This window comes from Petromyzon marinus, chromosome 48, assembly GCF_048934315.1.
Source record: "Petromyzon marinus isolate PM22_M1 ecotype Great Lakes invasive population chromosome 48, UKy_Petmar_22M1.pri1.0, whole genome shotgun sequence".
Lineage (NCBI taxonomy): Eukaryota > Metazoa > Chordata > Hyperoartia > Petromyzontiformes > Petromyzontidae > Petromyzon > Petromyzon marinus.
The window spans coordinates 1776737-1795493 of record NC_133714.1 but is presented as its reverse complement, the minus strand read 5'-3'; the positions used below and the strand labels follow the sequence as shown (position 1 = coordinate 1795493).

The window sequence follows — 18757 nt, the reverse complement described above, 5'->3', positions numbered from 1 at the left end:
CGGTGGCACGCGGCCGACAAACGACAACAACGGCGACAACCGTCACCGCCACCGTCACCGCCACCGCCACTGCCACCGGCGTCAACAGCAGCCACAAAAAAAATCCACGTCAGAATTGAAGGTCTCCCCAAGCTGCCGCCGTCATCTCTCGTGGTTCAGAAAATGCCGTTGGGGCCATGTGCTGTTCGCGAGCAGCACTTATGGAGGCCGGTGCAGCACACGAGAGGGTGGGTGGCCAGCACCGCGCCCGGCAGACCGTTGTCTCCCCATTGCTGATGTTTACACAGCGCACCAGGTACTCTTTTTAAAGCCGAGTCGACTTAGGGGATGCCCAGAAACCGGTTCAGATAATCGTCAAGTTGTGTTGGCCATGAACGGGAATCGAACACGGGTTGCCGGGTTCCTAGCGCAGCGCAGCGCTCACCGCTACACTACCGCTCCCCACACACACGCACACACGCACACACGCCCGACGCCCACGCACGTGCATGTCGGGGCGCCACGTTACCGGGTTCCTGCACCACGTACGACACGCCGCAAGAGCCGTCGTTGCGATCTTCGAAGGAGATGTCGGCCTTGCTGGGTCCCTCCACGGCCAGCGACAGTCCCCCGGCCCCCGCCTCCCTCGTCCAGATGCTGAACTCGGCTGTGTGGGCCAGTCGTTGTGTTAGTTTCAGTCGGCGTTTGTTATTTTTCAGTCGCAGTGTCAGTCAAGGTGACGGCAGCCCTGTCGAGTCTAGGGCACCGTGATGGCTAGGAGATGTTAACTACCTCGCCTGGTAGACAGGAGGTTGTGGGTTCGATCCAGACCCTTGATGCCTGTTGTATATTTGGAGTTTGCGTCTCTCTCTCTCTCTCCCCGTGGTCGCGTGAATTTTTTTCTGGGTCCTCTGGGTGTTTCCCTCCACATTTAGAATCAACCTCACGCGTTTAGAGGATTTGGCTGCTTTAAATTTCCACACAATCAGCCACTTCCGTTGAGCTATCATTTGTGGCCAGGTTGCAAATGACAAAGAGCCAAACAGCTCAGTGAGCCTTCCCTGGTTAAACTAAAATACAAAAAATTGTTTTAATAGTCAGGCCCCCGACCAACGAGTCAGAGCTACCCAACTCGTGGCCTTCACGCTCGCGTGGCACAGGGAGGGAATTGGCAGTGACCGAGGAGATTCGGTGGGGGGGGGAGGGGCAATATCGGAGATGGCGAAGGGCCTCTCACTCTAGGGGCCGCGCCGGTAACCGAGGCTGAGCGCGGCTCTTGAAAAGTACGCGGGGCCGAGGGAGGGGGGTGAGCCCCTGCTGCCTCCGTCGTTGAGCCTCCCAGAAACTCGGCAACTTTTGCATCCCGGCAATAATGCACTCCGAGCCTGGCGCGCGTGAAGTTCTATGTATGTATGTACGTATGTTGAACTTCTTTCGCACCATACGTAGCCAACCATGCTGATCGGAGGTGCGGGTGGGAGGACAGCAAACTAAACATAAACAAACCATTCTAAAGAAATGAGTTTTTTATCTAGATTTAAAAGTGCAGATCTCCAGTGGCTTCCTGATATCAGAAGGAAGAGCGTTCCAAAGGGCCGGAGAAGCGCATACTAATAGCGCACGATGCAGTGATCGTCTTTGTTGTTCGATGGCCAGCCAAAAGCCGCCGCCGCCACTGCTGCTGCTAGCGAGGATGGCCTGGAGTTGGTGCGACGGTTACTTTTAAAAGCTGGCCGGGCCGACCGTCGCGCGCCGTCTTACCCGGCACGCCGGTCTCTCCCCTCTCCAGGCCCGGGCCGCTCGCCCGCACCTTGTGGGCGCCGCCCTCGCCCAGCGGCCCCACGGTGAACTGGAAGGGGCTGCCCGGCACGTGCTGCCCGTGGTACTTGACGCTGACCGTGTGAGGCCCGGTCTCCTGCGGCACGAAGCGCACGCAGTAGGTGCTGTCGCCGCTCTCAGTGATCTCGGCCGGCTGCTGCAGGCCTGACGGGCCCGTCACCTGGGCCGACAGCTCGGCCTTGTCGATTTCTGTTCCGCACGTGCGGGCACACAGAGGCAAGGGTTCTTAAGCTCGGTGTTTTTTTTTTATTACGTTGGCGAGTCATGTGTCATAGGGGGATGGGAGAGGGCGTAACGTTGTTCAGAATCGGAATGGGAAATCTTTATTCATCCTGGAGAAATCCGACGAGCTACGAAGCCCCTTTTTCCACAGTGTGTCCAATACAAACAAACGGCAGGAGCGCAAAGTATAGGATAGGTGAGCAAACCACTAAAAGTAAATACGTAAATAGATAAAGCTTATAAATTCAAATTCCCAAGCTTGAACAACAGCAAAAAAACCAACGGCAAAAACAGTCCATACCCCTGTCAGGGGATTGAACCGTTGTACTCTGGCCTGCAAGTCCGGTGCTACGAATAATTTATTCGTCGTTCGTTATGCCACGCCGGCGTTTGTCACTAGGATGGGAGTTGGGGATGGTGAGTGTGACGGGGGGGGGGGGGTAGCGGGGGGGGTGATACCTGGAATCTTGAGGGCGACGTCGCAGGTGCTCCCCACGGACGCCACGGACGGCGCCTGCTGCCTCCGCGTCACCGTCTGCTTCATGCGGCCCTCGCCGCTCACCTTCACGCTGAACGGACTTCCTGGGGGGGGGCGTCCAGAGGGGGGGGGGGGGCGCAGGTCGTGGCCCAGTGAGGTTGAGGGTGAAACAAGTACAACGAGAAACGGAGTTTCTCAATTCTCTCTCTTTTAATCTCCCTGGGTTGTGTTCCCAGACTGCTTTTGGCATCATTGTCGTGTCATCAGGGGCAACTCTCCAATCGTCTCTCTTACAGAGCGGTGTAAGCCTCACGTGGTAGAAAATGGCCCGTGGAAGGAGATGTCATAGAACTACTTCCAAGGTCCTGTCAAGGGGCACTGGAATTTCCCCATATATTTTTTTCTTCTCAGAGCTGGAATTTAACAAAATTCAGTTTAAAAAACAATACTTTTAATGCTATGGGTTTTTTTTTTCTGTGCAGTCACTGGTAACCGGGCTGATACCATCATCATCTCATACTTACGATGATAACGGTTGGCTACGTATGGTACAAAAGAAGTTCCACATACATACATACGCACATCTCTCTGTACCTGAGAGCCCAGTTTAATTTGAGGCGTCCATCTGGATTTGAAGCCGCGATTCTCAGCAGTGCCAACTCAGCGCAGTGACATCCCAGCCACCGGGGCCACCTATAATGCCCCAGCGCTCTCCGTTCACCCACGTGTTCAGCTAATTACATCACTTAACCAAGGCACTTTTTAGGCGCCTTGAGTGTGCAAAGGTGCCGTGTTTACAGTGAGGGAAAAAAGTATTTGATCCCCTGCTGATTTTGAACGTTTGCCCACTGACAAAGAAATGATCAGTCTATAATTTTAATGGTAGGTTTATTTGAAAAGTGAGAGACAGAATAACAACAAAAAAATCCAGAAAAACGCATGTCAAAAATGTTATAAATTGAATTGCAATTTAATACTTTTTTCCCTCACTGTATTTGCGATGGGCGCTCTGTGCAATCATTCGTGACTGGGCGAAGACCATCAACTGGCTACAATGGAGACCGCATGCTCTCATCGCAGGTGGCTACCTGGATCTGAACTCGACCCGGCGCTCTGACCCCCGATCCGTTTTCGCGTCAAGTTTCCGCGGCAACCAGAAGCGCATTGCCAAGGTTACCTGGCACGTGCTCGTCGGCGAACTTAATGCTGACGATGTAGTTGCCCGGCTCGGTGGGGCAATAGGAGACCTTGCAGGTCCCATCCTCTTGGTCGTCGCAGTTAATGTCCACCTTGCTGGGCCCCTCGATGGCCAAACTCAAGCCACCATATCCTGGCAAGGGAAGTCACACAACAACACGCCGTAAATCACTCCGCATCACCACCGCCACCCCATGAAATGCTCCAGCCACTCCGCTGGATCTCAATTCAACCCCAGATCGATTTAAAGATGGCACTAACAGAATTAAAGATCTTCCATGGACTCGCCTCAGCCTGCTTGCTTGCCTGCTCCGTCTCTTCCCTCTCAATTAACTACTCGTGTCCATGAGCTGTTCTACCTCTGCCCCCCACATCTCAATCTACTCCCCGCCACGCAATCTCCCCCCCCCCCGCTTGCTGTCGAAGCTCCCGTTCAAGCTTCACTCAAGGAGAGGTCGATCATATTTTTTGCTGGCCCCAACAGTCAGGAACTCTCTTCCCCAACAGTCATCCACGCTGTCAACTAACGGCGCCCTGTGCAAGTCCAGGCTCTTTTCCTCTGCCTACGACCGACCGCCTCTCTCATATCAAATCAAATGCACCCACTGCTTCTGCGCAGCGTCTTGGGATGAAGTCGCCTGTGTTATAGCTCCCGATTTTTTATGAATCCTGCGTTTTGACTGCACTGGAAAAACGCCGTCCCAATTGGCGATCGCGGCGCCGCCGCCACAGCACGCGCGGGTTCCTTCCTCCCGTGGCGGGGCTTGAGCGAGTGCGACCGACCGACCGACGGGAAGCATCTCGACGGCCACGGCCTCGGCCTCACCGGCGTTGCGCGTGTCCACGGCGAACTCGCTCAGCTGGAAGGTCTGCCCCTCGGCGAGGCCGGCGCCGGACGTGAGCACGCGGCTCGCGTCGCCGATCTCCGAGGGCCCCACCACCACGGTGAAGGGGCTGTTGGCCACGTGGCGGCCGCCCTTCTTGACGCTCACCTGGTGCTCGCCGATCTCCTTGGGCGTGAACGATATTCCTGCGAACCCGCGTGCACGCGCCGACGGGGAGCGGTTGGGGGTGGGGGAGGTGGATGATGTGGGTTACACGAGGGGCGGAGGTTTGGGGGTGGGGCATTCGCCGCTAGTCGCAGAGGTTCGCCCTTTCGAATCCGGCAGGCCACCCCGGTTAATACTGCGGTGTGTGCCAACCGTGACAATGCGACGCGCCGTCCGTCGCTCGCAGCGCACGCGAAAGATTCCGTGGCGCCGTTGTTCGAAGAGAGTTGGCCATCGAAATTCGCCACGAGTTTGACAAAAAACTGACACCGCGAATGACCCAACTGGGATCACACACGCCGACATACTCCCCCCCCAGACGAAGCGAAACGCGAGCGCCCTCCTTGGTCGTGGCCTTGCGCCATGAGAGCGTTGCGCACTGACCGACGTCACGCGCGACGAACGCGTTATAGGCCTTGCCGCCCCCCCCCCCCACCCCGGCCTTGCTTGGCCCCCCCGAGCCAGATATCTCGTGAGGCCGGCGTAACCCGGCTGGGACGTGCCCGTGGCGAAGGGGTGGAAGCCTTCGCGGAGGCTCGCGCGCGAACGCGTACCGATGTGTCCCGTATGGAGACGCTTGAGAATGCACGGCTCCTCTCGCCCAGACGGCGCGAGGATGGAGGCCGACAGCTGACTGAGGTCGGTCTCCAGGATCTGCAGGGAGACGTCCTGGGAAGTTCCCACGTTCAGCTGCGACGTGCGCAGGGAGTCGTCGCCTGTACGGAACGGACGGACGCGCGCACATGCATGTGTTCGCGTGTTGTCGTGCACACGTGCACACGCGCAAAGACACAACGATACCCGTACACGCACGTATAGACTCGATACAAAGACAAAGATCCCCTCGGTGAAGCCTTTACCATTTTGTACACCTCTCGCATCAACGGGTTAGGGCGGTGTTGTTCACTAATTCTCCGACGGAGGCCCACTTTCGCCGATAACCATCATCAGCGTGAGGGGCCACCACACATGTGAAACCACGGGGGGTTTGACAGCACGACGACTGGGTGGTCTTTTCGCATTTTGTGTATTCTCGGGGGGGCCGCAACGTCAGGGGCCGCACTAATGGCCACCAGGGGGCCCCCAGTGACCCTGCGGATTTATACAGCGCCCTTTCCAGGGTTTGGGCGGTGTTGCACGCACACTCTCTGGCGGGTCTCTCCGCACGCGCCCTTACCGGTGATTTTGGCCGTGAAGGGGCTCCCCAAGATGTGCTTGTCGTCAAACTTGACGACGATGCTGTAGTCGCCCGGCGCCGTTGGCAGGTACGACACCGTGCAGGTGCCGTCCTTGTTGTCCTGGCAGGTGATGTCCGCCTTGGACGGCCCCTCCACCGCCAGGGAGAGCCCCCCTAGGGGATGCACGAAGACAAAATGTTCCCGTGGTGTGTCGCCTTTCGCCGGCTGTCGGGGGCAAAGCGCCGCTCGGCAGTCGTCCGTTCAAAGCGTGCGGCCAGGGTTTTGATGGTGGAGAACGTGGCTCATAATACTTTTTTTTTTTGGGTTAGATCACGTAAATTTTAATGTGTTGGTAAACCCGCCACTGCCCGACACAGCCAATTATAGTGAGGTATGTCACGTAAAAAAAAAAACATGCCAATTAGTTACTAATTGCTGTGTCAGGTGGTAGCGGGTTTAACGACACATTTATATTTACGTGACCTAACCCAGAAAAAAACCTCTTGTGGAAAGGCCTACGTGTTTAAACAGAACGTGGCTCGTCGCAGAGGTCGGCGGTTTTGAATCCAGCAGGCCACGTTGTAACAACAGCTGCCACCAGGGGGGGTTGTCCCTTTCAAATGTGTTGAGATGAGATGCGGTGGAAGTTGCGTGAAGCGTTCTGAGACGCCCCGGTGTAGAGGGCGGATCTATATAAAAAAAGAGGTGCGCTACGCAGAAAATAAAAATTCACCAAATTTTCAAATATAATGGAGAATGTAAAAAAAAACCCACTGTTTAAACTGCTGCCCCGTTAACTTTACCTCACGCAACTTGCTGCTGTATTATTATTACTTCGACTAGTATTGCCGTCAGTCGGATACAACCCCCATTCACTTTCCCCTTCCATCGTCCTGGCCTCGCCTGCCAGCCATCGTCACGGTCCGCTATCTCTGCAGCGGCCCTCGCCCGATCTCGGCTGTGCCGGCTGCGGTGGCGCGCGGCGCGCGGGCGTGTGGCCACTACCTTCGCCGGCGTCCTTGGTGTGGATGGTGAACGAGGCTGGCTTGTTCACCGTGCCGTGGCTGAGGCCCGGTCCGAACGCCGACACGTGGCCGCTGTCGATGGCGTCCACGAAGAACTGCAGCGGGCTCCCTGTGTGGAAACAGCGGCGGGATTGGGGCCTCGCGCTGCAAGAGACGACGTTCCCCCCCCACTCCGCCACCACCGCCACCACCACCGCCAGCAGCAGTGGCGAGATGTTAACTACCTCGCCTGGTCTACAGGTGGTCGTGGGTTCGATACCGACCCTGACACCTGCTGTTTGCGTGTTCTTCCCGCGGTCGCGTGGATTTTTCTTCGGGTACTCCATGATAAGCCACTTCGTTGAGCTATCATTTGTGGCCAGGCCGCTTCTGAAAAAGAGCCGTATAGCTCAGTGGGCTTTACCTGGTTAAATTTTAAAAAGTTTTAATTTAGCGTAGCCTTATTGGCTGAGAGGGGCAAGCGCCGATACCAAATAATAAATAAATATTTACAGGCCCGTTGACAAAACCGGGCCAGGTGGCACATCGGCAGAGCGAGCGGATTGCAATCGGAAGGCAGCCAATTGAAATCCTGGCCGGAGGTCGACTCGGCCGGCCCATCATCCCTCTCGGGTCGATAAAACGAGCGCCACTTTGTGCTGAAATCAACCTCGGTTGTCTTATAAACAGACCTACCCCCCCCCCCCCTCCATCACAGGAATATGGAATCCCAACCACTGGCTAAATCCTGTAAATGGGAGATGAGCAACGCCTCATTGCTTATTTGAGCAGGAAATTGTGATTATATTTACAAATTCCAGTCTACGGTTGACTAAAACTATTTTCTAAAACATTGTTTTATTTAACCAGGTAAGTCCCAATGAACTATCATGTGGAAAATGATGGCAGACAAATAGTCTAAACGCGTGACCGTTCATTCCAAATGTCGAGGAAAAAACCGGAGGACCCCGAGAAAAATCCACGTGACCACGGAAAGAGACACGCAAACTCCAAATATACAGACGTCAGGGTTGGGATCGAACCCTTGACCTCCTGTACACCAGGCGAGGAAGTTAACATCTCCTAGCCACGGTGGCACCTTCACAAGTGACCGCTCGTTACCTGGGATGTGGTTGCCGTCGTACTTGATGTCCATCTCGTGGAGGCCCTTCTCCACGGGAGAAAACTTCACCGTCACCGTGCCGTCCTGGTTGTCCGTTATCTCCGGCTTGGCCTTGCGACCCGACGGCATGTGGACCTCGCCTGCACATCGATGAACGCACGCGACCCCCCGTTAAGAGGGTTGCAAAAGCTCTGCTTGGTCGCGTCCGCGGCCTGGCTGTGTTAGCGGTGAGTGGGGAGCGATCTGGTGAGTGGTGAGCGTGCGGTCAGTGTCCACGTCGGGTGAGTGTCCGTGTCCGTTCAGCGACAGTGATCGCAACGCGAGCGAATCGGAATCGGAGCGAGGTGCGGCGGGGTTCTTCGGCTCGGCGTTTTTGATCACATGGCAGGGTACGTGCTAATAGGGGATGGGAGAGGGCAGAACGATGTTCAGAATCGGGATCGGAATCTTTATCCCTGGAGAAATCCCATGAGCTATGAAGCTTTTTTTTTCACAGCAGGGGCGGGGGGGCGGAGCGTTAGAGTGGCGAGCGCGAGGCCGGCCGTCGTGACGCACGAGTCCACGGCGAGCGCGATCCGTGTTGGTGTGCCGCCGCTGCCACCCTTGCCTGTGATCTCCCCTTTGCGCACGGCGAACGGGATGACGAGGCTGAACGGCCGCAGCGGCTCCCGCCCGATGGCGTCCTCCGTCGCCTAGGGGTGGCCCGCGGGCCCCGTTCGGAAGGACAAAGGTTAATGCGCGACGCCGGGGCAGCGGCGTCCGTGGCAACTCGCGACGGCACGCGTCAGCGGGAGCCAACGTTAGCCGGCGCTGTCGTGAAAAACAACTGGCGCTCTCTCTCAAGAAACACCGCTGGCACCAACCAAAATCGACGCGGTGGGCACGCGCACGACCCCGTCCTCCGCGAGTGTGCGCATGAGCGAGCGAGCGTGCGCACGTCGGGAAAGCGTGTGTGCGCACCATGACGCGGAAGGGGCTGTTGGGGATGAGCTCTCCCCCGAAGCGGATGGCGATGATGTAGGGACCGGGCTCCTGGGCCGTGAAGTAGATGTCGAAGGTCCCGTCGGGGTTCTCCACCACGTCCACGTCCAGCTCGGCGCCGTCGGGCGTGCACACGCGGCACGTCACCTTGCCTTTGCCGGCATCCTTGGCGTTGACCGTGATCACCGTCTGCTCGCCGATCTGAATCGCCGGGCCCAGCCCGCCGCCTTTCACAACCGGCGCCGGAGGTTGTGGGCGGGGTGGGGGGAAATGCGAAGCGAGATTCATTCGCGGTTGCCGTCCGCGTGTCGCTCGCTCGCTCGCTCGCTGGCGGGCACCTCCCCATCGCTCGTCTATCGTGACGACCACGGTTACTGTTCGCGTGAGTTTCGCCCGTTGATTCCTCCGCCCGTGTCGAGGACTCTCGCTACCCACGTCCAACCACCACCACCATCACCACCACCACACTTGCCACACTTCTTCCTTTGCAGCTTCTTCCCTCGCACTGCTCCCCTTTGGAATTCCCTCGCGCCGTCTCCGTCCCCCAAGTTCTCGGAAATAACCTCGCCCCATTCAAGAAGCGCGGTGACTCTTATTCACTGCGGCGATAAAGGCGCCGTCTGCCACGATGAGGGATTCCCCACATCGTGTACGCCGTGGGGGTGATTTGGCCATACTTCACCACGCCGGTAGGCGCGGTCGAGATTGGAGCATTGTACGTTACACCTATCGATTGTGCTGACGGCGTGACCCCGTGGCAGCAGCCTTACACAGCACCTGCTATCGGGGGCTCGATCCTGCTCAGCTTTCTGAGATCTGACGAGAATCGGCCACATTCCGATCAATTCGGTCACAGCATAGGCAACTTGTAACTAACGTTGTACGTGCACTTGGCTTAACTTGTCAATATTTACCCGTACACTGCTAGGCTGGCTTGGGAGGCACTAACTCCTAGAACTCACGGTAGGCCAATCCATAATAATCTGATATTATTATACCCTATATTCCTTTTAATCCTACAAACGGGTTTATTACGGTAAACAACAAAACGATCTCAAAATAATCCAGCATTCCCGACAGTACCAGCAGAAACTTATCAATAATCACATATATAAATGATATATCGACCGACCCACAAGCAACACTCAAATTCATCGGCACCACCCAAGCCAATCGCCATGCACCACAATGATCGCGTTGCAGCACCCACAGGAGAAGCCGGGTTAGCAGGCGGGGGTTAGGGACGGTGTCGGATTAGCACGGAGGGAGGCAAGCATGCAGGGGACATTGGGGGGGGGGGAGCGGGGGTGGGGGGTGTGGGGGGTGGTGTGGGGGCACGTAGCGAGGGTGCAGATGCTTACCTAAGCCGTGACCTCCGATTGACACTGAAGTGATTGGGGGGCAGAGAGAGAGAGAGAGACCAGGGGGGGAGTGATGTGACAAATTGACACTCGTGAAAGTCGGTCAGAACAACGTGTCCAGCCGCTCTGTGGGTTTGTGTGCGCTGTGAGCTTACGGTGAGTGAGAGAGCGAGGGAGGGAGAGAGCATCTTAACGAATCCATTAATCGGTAAAACAAAACGAAGAGAGTATGCATCGATTTAACTTTGCTCGCGAACTGGTGACGTGTACAAGACGGCCATGCTGCTGCGGTCTTGCCGGCGGGGGGGGGTGTGGTGACGTGAAGGCACTGACAAGATCACCGCCATTAAAAAGCGCCGGCAAACCACTCGCGGTGTTCAGGCCACAACAGCAGCTGTTCAAAAATCGCGCGTGCGCTGTCACCACGCACGCGTGCGCGTGTGCACGAGCTGAACGCGGTCGAGGCCGTGACGACAGTTTTTTTTTTGTCTGGCTGCGTCCTTCTCCGTACGCCAGCGCGGGCACTTCAACAGCACCACCACGGCCACAATTTTGAGTCGGCACAAATGTATCCTTTTTTTTCTCACTTGTTTTTTGCATATCGCGCTATCGCGGTCGTGTGTTCACGAGACGGTGAAATGTCATATAAGGAACTTTTGCAGAGCAATGCACAGCCCTGCCTTAAAGAACGTCCCCGTGGAAGGAGACGTCACAGAACCGCTTCTGAGATTCCTTCAAGTGACATATATCAATACACTAAGGGGCACTGCACTTTCCCACAAGCCCTGCTTAAAATAAATGTTTGGCGCATGGAAATCCAACAGATATTTAAATTCTCAAAGCTGGAATTTAGCAAAATAGATTTTTTTATATATATTGTACGGGGAATTTATTTTTGTGCAGTCATTACTTTACCACACTTGAGAACCCGGTTTAATTACAATCGGCCAAGAGGATTCGAACCGAGGTTTCCAGTGAGCCGGTGCCGGCTCAATTCTCTGACCCCTGACCCCTGAGGGCCACCACTGAGCAATACTTCTCAGCCGATTTGTTAAGAAATTAATCTTACTTACCCTTTGACTTTTGAGACATCAACAATAGCAACATCATAAATCTGTGTTCAATAACTTCCAGTGTCTCACACCTGTCGTATTTCACGTCCGTGCGTTTCACAGTTCCAGACAACAAAAGGCACAATTATGAACAAAAATGATCGGTCCTCCCGTAATGCACTGCTTATCACGTGACATCACCATACTTGCGTGTAGTACGCGCTACAGCCTCGTTGTCGCAGTCCGATAACTCAAAGCGGGTCAAAACTGTGACCAGATTATTTTATGTGGCAGCAGGACAATGAGATGGCTGTACCATCTCTAGGCAGGACTCGAGTGGGCCAGAATTTCGCATTGCAAAATTTAATTCTTCAAGGCCTCCCATGCTCCCACGAACCCCTCAGCCTCCCACTCGCCACTTGATGGTGATGGTAAGAAACTCGGATAAAATTGCACGACAGTGACTGAAGCGTTACCAAGATTGAATACTAAATTGCAAAAATTGCTCTACTCACACCTCCGCTGGCAGAAGTAACCCTCCACCAGGGGGACCTCTAGGAGAGCCCCTCTCGAGGGAATTTGGCCTGCTTTCCAAACGATGGTCAGGCGACTTAGAAGAGGTGGGAAATTCCCCACACTCTAACCCCACCACATGCGACCTGTCGATCGACCACTCGTGGTGGACCCATTTCTACTGCCCGGCGGGGAGAAGCGGCGTTTGGATTTAAGTGGCCTGGCACCATCGTTTCAACTGCCGCACGGAGTTGGGGGGATGGAATTGAACCGGCGACCTCCGGGTTGCAAGCCTAGCGTGCGCCGACCATCGTGCCGCACCGACGGCTTCCCCAACGAACTCCGCGCCTAAAAAGGTGGATTTCCTTGACTTTTCCAGGCGGCAAAAAAACAAACCGGAGCGATCGCCGCCCTGCCGATCGCTTTCCGCGTCGCCGTGCGCGTGCGGCGGGGGGGGGGGGACCCTACCCGTGACGAGACACTTGCTGGCGTCTCCGGAGGGGACGGCGCGGATGCGGTACGGCGAGTAGGGGATCTCGTCGCCGCCGTACTTGATGGTGATGGTGTAGCGGCCGATCAGGTCCGGGATGTAGGACACGGTGTACGTGCCGTCGCCGTTGTCGCGGATGTTCGCCTTGCGCGGGTGCCCCTCCGGGTCCTGCTCGCGAATGAGACGCCGCTCGCGACTTCCTTCTCGGGGTGGCGGGGGGGGCGATGAAGGCCGAGCGTTCGCGGTTGTTTCGGGTTCGAGCAACAAGGCACACGGCCGCCCCCGGTAAATACTGCCCCAGGTATGAACCGTGGTACAGTATCCGCGAGGTATACGCGTTCTGGAGATGCTCGTGAATAGCAAATTTCGCTGAGGATACTGGCCTTCGAAAACCTTAAGTGATAAATTACCTTTCAATAAATACGTAAATAAGCTATTAAATGCGTGAAAATTATCGTAACATTTCATCATGGGACCTCCTCCTTTGCCAGTACCAAAATATGAGAAAAGGTTTCCCCCTTTTTTCTGGCAACAAAACAGGTGTGAAGATGTTAAAACACCAAACTGAAACCTTTTACAAGGAATCAAGTCTGCATTAACCACAATACTTGTGGCCAGAATGCAAACAAAAAACACTGATAGTATAAGCATTGTCTTTGAAACTGATTGGTCCACACCAGAGACAGCTTTCTTTTGAGCCTCGTCTCAAAAGGTGTTAGACCTGAGGACGCCAAAATGCGTACAGCACAAAGACAATGCACTATCAGAGTAACATCTTAACACCTGTTTTTTTGCTAGAAAAAAGTGGAAAACCTATTCTCATATCCTAATATTATTAAGATATGAGAATAGGTTACATGTTAAACTATAATAAACAAAATAATTACAAATACATATTTAAGTATTAAATAATAGTTTAGATATTAACTTACCTTAAATTATGATTCTGCGCATTTTCTCCTTTATCGAATCACATTCTCTCTCATCACTTTATCTCACTTTCTTTCTGTACCTCTCCCTCGATCCAGCAGTCGCGTAGAGAGTTCAAGATGCGATTCGCGGATAGGCACAATCGCGGCTAGCCGAGTCCGTGAACAACGAGGTAACGCCGTTACACTCAGCGAGTGGACGCTGAAGAGGTGCCGTGAAGTTGTCCAAAATAGGAAGGAGTGCAACTACACCCGGGGCCCATGGGGCCGGAGGGGAACCCAAAAGGCTACGAAGAGGAACGGGGAGGCAAACAGGACAGGAGGTTTCCCCACCCCGCTAACACCACCGACCCATTGGGTTCATGCGCACACCTCAAGAGAGGCCTACGCCTGCGTCGAACGTGAGCAGAGCAGCCGCGCCGCCAACGTACGTCACCGCACGAGAGCGCGCCGTCCGGTCGGACCGTACCATTATCTGCACGGTCAGCAGTCCCTCCCCCGCATCCCGGGCGTCGATGGTAAACTCCACGGGCAGGCTGGCAGGAACCCCGGCCGAGTTGAGGCCCGGGCCGCTCGCCTTCACCTTGCTGGCATCGTGCGTTTTCAGCACTTTCACTTTGAATGGGCTGCAGGTTGCAGATAATGCGCACAAATACACGTGCACACACACAGCAGCAAAGACGAAGATCCTCCTGTGTATCTTTTAACAGGCTGCTGGGTCAAGTGCTCTTAACGAGCGCCTGTAAAGAAAGGCACGGCGGTGTGAACAGGTCCACGCCCGGCCACCTTTGTCTCCCCGGCGCTGATGTTTACACACTCGCACAAAGGGTTCTTGCTTGAGGCCGAGTCAACCTGGACCGGTCGAGATGACCGCACGCCTCGCTCACGTTAGCCGTAGGCAGGGATCGAGACGCGGGGTCGCCAGATTCGTAGCACATTGCGCCAACCGCGAACGGGACACACACATCAAGCAGGGCAGACGTGGCTTCTCCAACGACAGCAAATCGGACGAATATCGGGCACGTTCCGGGAGAGTGCAGGGGCAGGGCAGGGACAGGGCAGGGACAGGGTAGGGCAGGCACAGGGTAGAGCTAAAAACTATAAACAATTATTGGTAAGGCCAACTGAGTGACCTGGCTATCACGAATGATAGCTAAACGAAGTGGCTTATCACGTTGAAATTTATAGGCAGCCAAATACAGGGCAGAGGCAAGGGCTGGGCAGGGCAAGGGCAGGGCAGGGCAAGGGCAGGGCAGGGCAAGGGCTGCGCAAGGGCAGGGCAGGGCAAGGGCAGGGCAAGGGCTGGGCAGGGCAGGGCAGGGCAAGGGCTGGGCAGGGCAAGGGCTGGACAGGGCAGGGCAAGGGCAGGGCAAGGGCAGGGCAGGGCAAGGCAAGGGCAGGGCAAGGGCAGGGCAAGGGCAGGGCAAGGGCAGGGTAAGGGCTGGGCAGGGCAGGGCAAGGGCTGGGCAAGGGCAGGGCTGGGCAGGGCAGGGCAAGGGCTGGGCAAGGGCAGGGTTGGGCAAGGGCAGGGCAAGGGCAGGACGTACCTGCGTGGCACCTCCACCCCGCCGTAGCGCACGGCCAGCGTGTAGGGCCCCTCCTGGGTGGGTGTGTACGTCACGGTGTGCATCCCGTCACCGTTGTTCACCTTCTCCACGGGCTCCACGATGCCTTGGGGAGGTGGTGGGAGGCAAAGCAGCAGCAGCACCGGCCGTGAGCCGTGTGCAGCCTAGGGGCGGGTAGGCCTCGTGTGGACCATGGGGGCCCCCCATCGGTTAAAGCTGCGGGTCGTAGGTTGCCTACCCCTGCTTGTAATCTGATAGGGAAACCTGCGGAGGTCGCAGGCAACCTGTAATAGGTCAACCTGTAATAGGTCAACCTGTAATAGGTCAACCTGTAATAGGTCTCCCTTGTAAAGAGATGTGGGTGTGAGATGTTGCCTGGCCCGCACTTAGACCAGAATGAGAGACTGGTTAAGAAAAGTTTCCGTGAGGCTCGTTATAAATTAGGGTTGCCGAGATACAGTTCTCCCATATTATTATTGTTATACATTAGCGGTGGGAAGATGTATTGCGGTGAAAAGTAGCGTCTCCAGTGGCTGCAGGAATGACGCAAACCAATTACCTATGACGCATGGGGGACGAAGCTGTCTGTGTGTGGGGGGCAAGGGGGGGGGGGCACGAACCTCGAGGGCCCTGAACCTTGACCTCCAGCGGCGCCACGCCGGCCTTGCTGGTGTTCACCGTGACCGTCTGTGGCATGTTGGCCCGGACCCCTGGCCCGATGCCGGGACCCGACACCTTCACCTTGCTGGGGTCGACCACGTCGCACACCGGCACGCAGAACGGCGAGCCTGGCAAAGCGCGCGCACGCAAAGACAAACACCCCCCGTAATAGCCTACAACAGACTGTCGAGGACAGGCGCTGTTAGCGAGCACCTGTTGTGGCTGGTAGCGGCACACGAGGGGGGGTAGGTGGCCGGCCAATTGGCCGGCCGGCCGGCACCACATCCGGCCACCGTTGTTTCCCGAGTGGTGATGTTTACGCACGCGAGAGTCGCTCTACGGGAGGCCAAGGCCCGGTTCAGATATTTGTCGCTGATGAAATCAGCTGATGAAATCAGCGACAAATATCGGGGCGGATGAAATCAATTTACAGGCCCGTCTGTTACCCATCCCTTGCTTTACACATCACAATATACGTTAAGTCAAATTAAATAACTTAGTGGGGGCTTCGTTTCAAGTAGTCTGAAGGCACTCCACAGTAGGGGGCCGTGTCGCAATGTGTTCTCTCAACCGGGGCCGCCGACGGGGTTCGAACCGCCATCGACCTGTTCAACAAGCGGCAAACGAGCCACCGCACGGCCAGCGTCCAGCATACACGTCACGGGGCCCGAGCCTGTGACGTGTATCCCAATCGTGCGCCGGGTCCTCTCGTACTCAGTGGTCCGCTTTCCTGAGGCCGCTATCGAGGGGGCCGTCCACCGTACCTGGCACGGGCAGTCCTCCATAGGTGACGTTGATGTCGTACTCCCCAGGCGTGTAGGGGACGTACTCCACGAGGCAGCTGCCGTCCTTGTTGTCCTTGCAGCTCATCTTGGCCTCCGAGGGGCCCTCGATGGCCAGGCCGAGTCCCCCCGTGCCAGCTCCCCTGAGCGGGCAGAGAGCCATGGTTCACACGTTGCCGGAGGACGTTGGCTTCACAGTAATACATTTTGGTAAAATATGAGCCGCGGAGGAAAGGGGTGTTTGTGTCTTTCGGGGGGAGCGCTTAATTTCTTCGGCAACTCATGTCAAGCAGGGCAACCTCACAAGAAAAGTTGGTGATGGCTTACGATGAAGGACGTTAGACCACGGAGATAGTTTAATAATTAGCACGGTTGGCTACGTACGGTGCGAAAGAAGTTCAACATACACACACGCACATACAAATCAGCGCACGTGACTCAAGGTGCTCAACGGTTGCATCGTGGGACTGCGGGGGATGCCGGCGGCTTGAGACGCCTTCATTCAGCAGTGGATCGTTCATTGCTGATGATGATGTTGATACAACTGGGCCTGTCGCAGCAACTCGCTGCCTTACAACCGCGAAGATACATACCGTCGCCGGGGCAGCCGAGCGATGCAAGACACGTCAGCTTTTTTCAGACGGCACGGATTGCTGTCGTTAGAGAAATACACGAGCTAGAGCGTTGTAATTCGGGGCAGGAGTCGAGCTTAAGGGTTGCAGGGAGAATAGAACGGATTCGTGGTAACGACCAACGGCAAGGTAAGCATGTTTTAAAGTTAAGCCCCGGGGGGTAATGGAAGAGATTTCAAGTGTCATTGCAACATAGGATCCCGTAGTTTGGAGGTTCAGAGTAGAATGCGGCAAGAAGGCAGTGCAGCTGTCATCGGGAAAAAGAGGAAGCCGTGATGGGCGGGACACGTGAGCAGGGTGGGAGGGGGGGGCGGGTGACCGAGACGGGCATTGGAGTGGCACCCAGAGGTCCGTGATGGAGGCGGAAGACCTAAAGACAGACGACGGCGGCGATGGTGAGACCCTGAGAGCAGATCGCGGCGGGAGAGCCGTCACTTTTGCAGAAAAGAACTGTGAGGTCGTGGCGAGGTGTGGTGGCGTCAACGGCAGGAGCTGCGATCAGCCCCGTGGTTACCCCATGGTGACCCCGTGGTGACCCCGTGGTGACCCCGTGGTTACCCCATGGTGACCCCGTGGTGACCCCGTGGTTACCCCATGGTGACCCCGTGGTGACCCCGTGGTTACCCCGTGGTTACCCCGTGGTGACCCCGTGGTGACCCCGTGGTTACCCCGTGGTGACCCCGTGGTGACCCCGTGGTGACCCCGTAATGACCCGGTGGTGATGGTTCGTGTTGGAAGGGTGCTCGATGAAGAAGCCTGCGTGCTCGGGCAGCAGCCGCCAGGAACCTGGTCTCGATGGTGAACTTGTTGGCCTTGTGCGTGAGGCCTCCCTCCACGCCAGGTCCATAAACCTTGACGCGCGACGGGTCACAGCCCTCGGACACGGGAACGTGGAAGGGGCTCTTGGGAATCGGCACGCCGTCGTACATAACCTCGACGGTGTGCGCACCTGCAGGGGAAGCGGAAAGGGTGGTAAGCGAGCGTTGCGTTGTGGGCGAATGGGCGAGTGGGGGAGCGCTGTGTTGTGGGCGAGTAGTCAAGTGAGTCGGTGGGCACGTGGGTGAGGAGTGAGCGAGTGCTATGTTGTGGATGAACGGGCGCGTGGGTGGGTGAGCGGTACGTTGTTGGCGCGCGGGCGAGGCCCGCCTCCCTCACCATCCTCGAAGGGCGTGTACTCCACGGCGTAAGTGCCGTCCCTCTTGTCGGTGACGCGCGCGTCGCTGTGGGCGCCGCTGGGTGCCGCCACCCGCGCCGTCACGTGCTCCCCGCCGCTCGGTGCCACCGAGCGGGCGTCCACCGTGAAGTCGGCCACCGTCTCCCGCAGCACTGGGCGAAGGCGCACGGGCACGGGGGAGCGGGGTGAGCGGGACGTCCGTGGCACTAAGCCAGTGTGGTAACGTGTCAACCCTTTCCCGTTTAGCTTTGCTTCCGATTCCATTCCGATGACGTAAGATGATGCACGATGACGTCCGATGACGTCAGATGACGTCCGATGACGTACGTGCACGTCATGGGAACGGAATCGGAAGTAGAAGGCCAAGCGGGAGGGCGTACGGCACAGTTTGGCGCCAGGCATCGTTGAGTGCGGTCATGTCGCTACAGTTCTCTGCGACCAGTACACCTGTCAAAGATATCGGTGCTTCGGGGGCGCGTCGTTACGTCGCTCGATGCGAGACGCACGGGGGGGGGCAGGAAGGGTTGGCGGGGGGGAGGGGCCCGTCCG

The 18757-nt window shown here is 56.6% G+C and overlaps 1 protein-coding gene across 3 annotated transcripts in view; it reads right to left on the bottom strand.

Annotated features, from left to right (window-relative positions):
- LOC116952775 (filamin-C) overlaps positions 1 to 18757 on the bottom strand; it is a 90820-nt gene that overhangs the window by 7617 nt on the left and 64446 nt on the right. For 2 of the 3 annotated variants that reach the window (XM_032972399.2, XM_032972401.2), the window contains 19 exons: positions 18190 to 18360; positions 17821 to 17983; positions 16385 to 16545; positions 15581 to 15748; positions 14943 to 15066; positions 13865 to 14021; positions 12445 to 12634; positions 10412 to 10435; positions 9030 to 9277; positions 8677 to 8761; positions 8069 to 8209; positions 6948 to 7076; positions 5942 to 6115; positions 5319 to 5480; positions 4542 to 4745; positions 3696 to 3848; positions 2500 to 2622; positions 1741 to 2007; positions 509 to 646 (listed from right to left, as the gene is read on the bottom strand). In XM_032972399.2, the coding sequence (XP_032828290.1) occupies positions 509 to 646; positions 1741 to 2007; positions 2500 to 2622; positions 3696 to 3848; positions 4542 to 4745; positions 5319 to 5480; positions 5942 to 6115; positions 6948 to 7076; positions 8069 to 8209; positions 8677 to 8761; positions 9030 to 9277; positions 10412 to 10435; positions 12445 to 12634; positions 13865 to 14021; positions 14943 to 15066; positions 15581 to 15748; positions 16385 to 16545; positions 17821 to 17983; positions 18190 to 18360 (2982 nt within the window). The remainder of the gene's footprint in view (positions 1 to 508; positions 647 to 1740; positions 2008 to 2499; positions 2623 to 3695; positions 3849 to 4541; positions 4746 to 5318; positions 5481 to 5941; positions 6116 to 6947; positions 7077 to 8068; positions 8210 to 8676; positions 8762 to 9029; positions 9278 to 10411; positions 10436 to 12444; positions 12635 to 13864; positions 14022 to 14942; positions 15067 to 15580; positions 15749 to 16384; positions 16546 to 17820; positions 17984 to 18189; positions 18361 to 18757) is intronic. The other variant, XM_032972400.2, reaches the window with a different exon arrangement.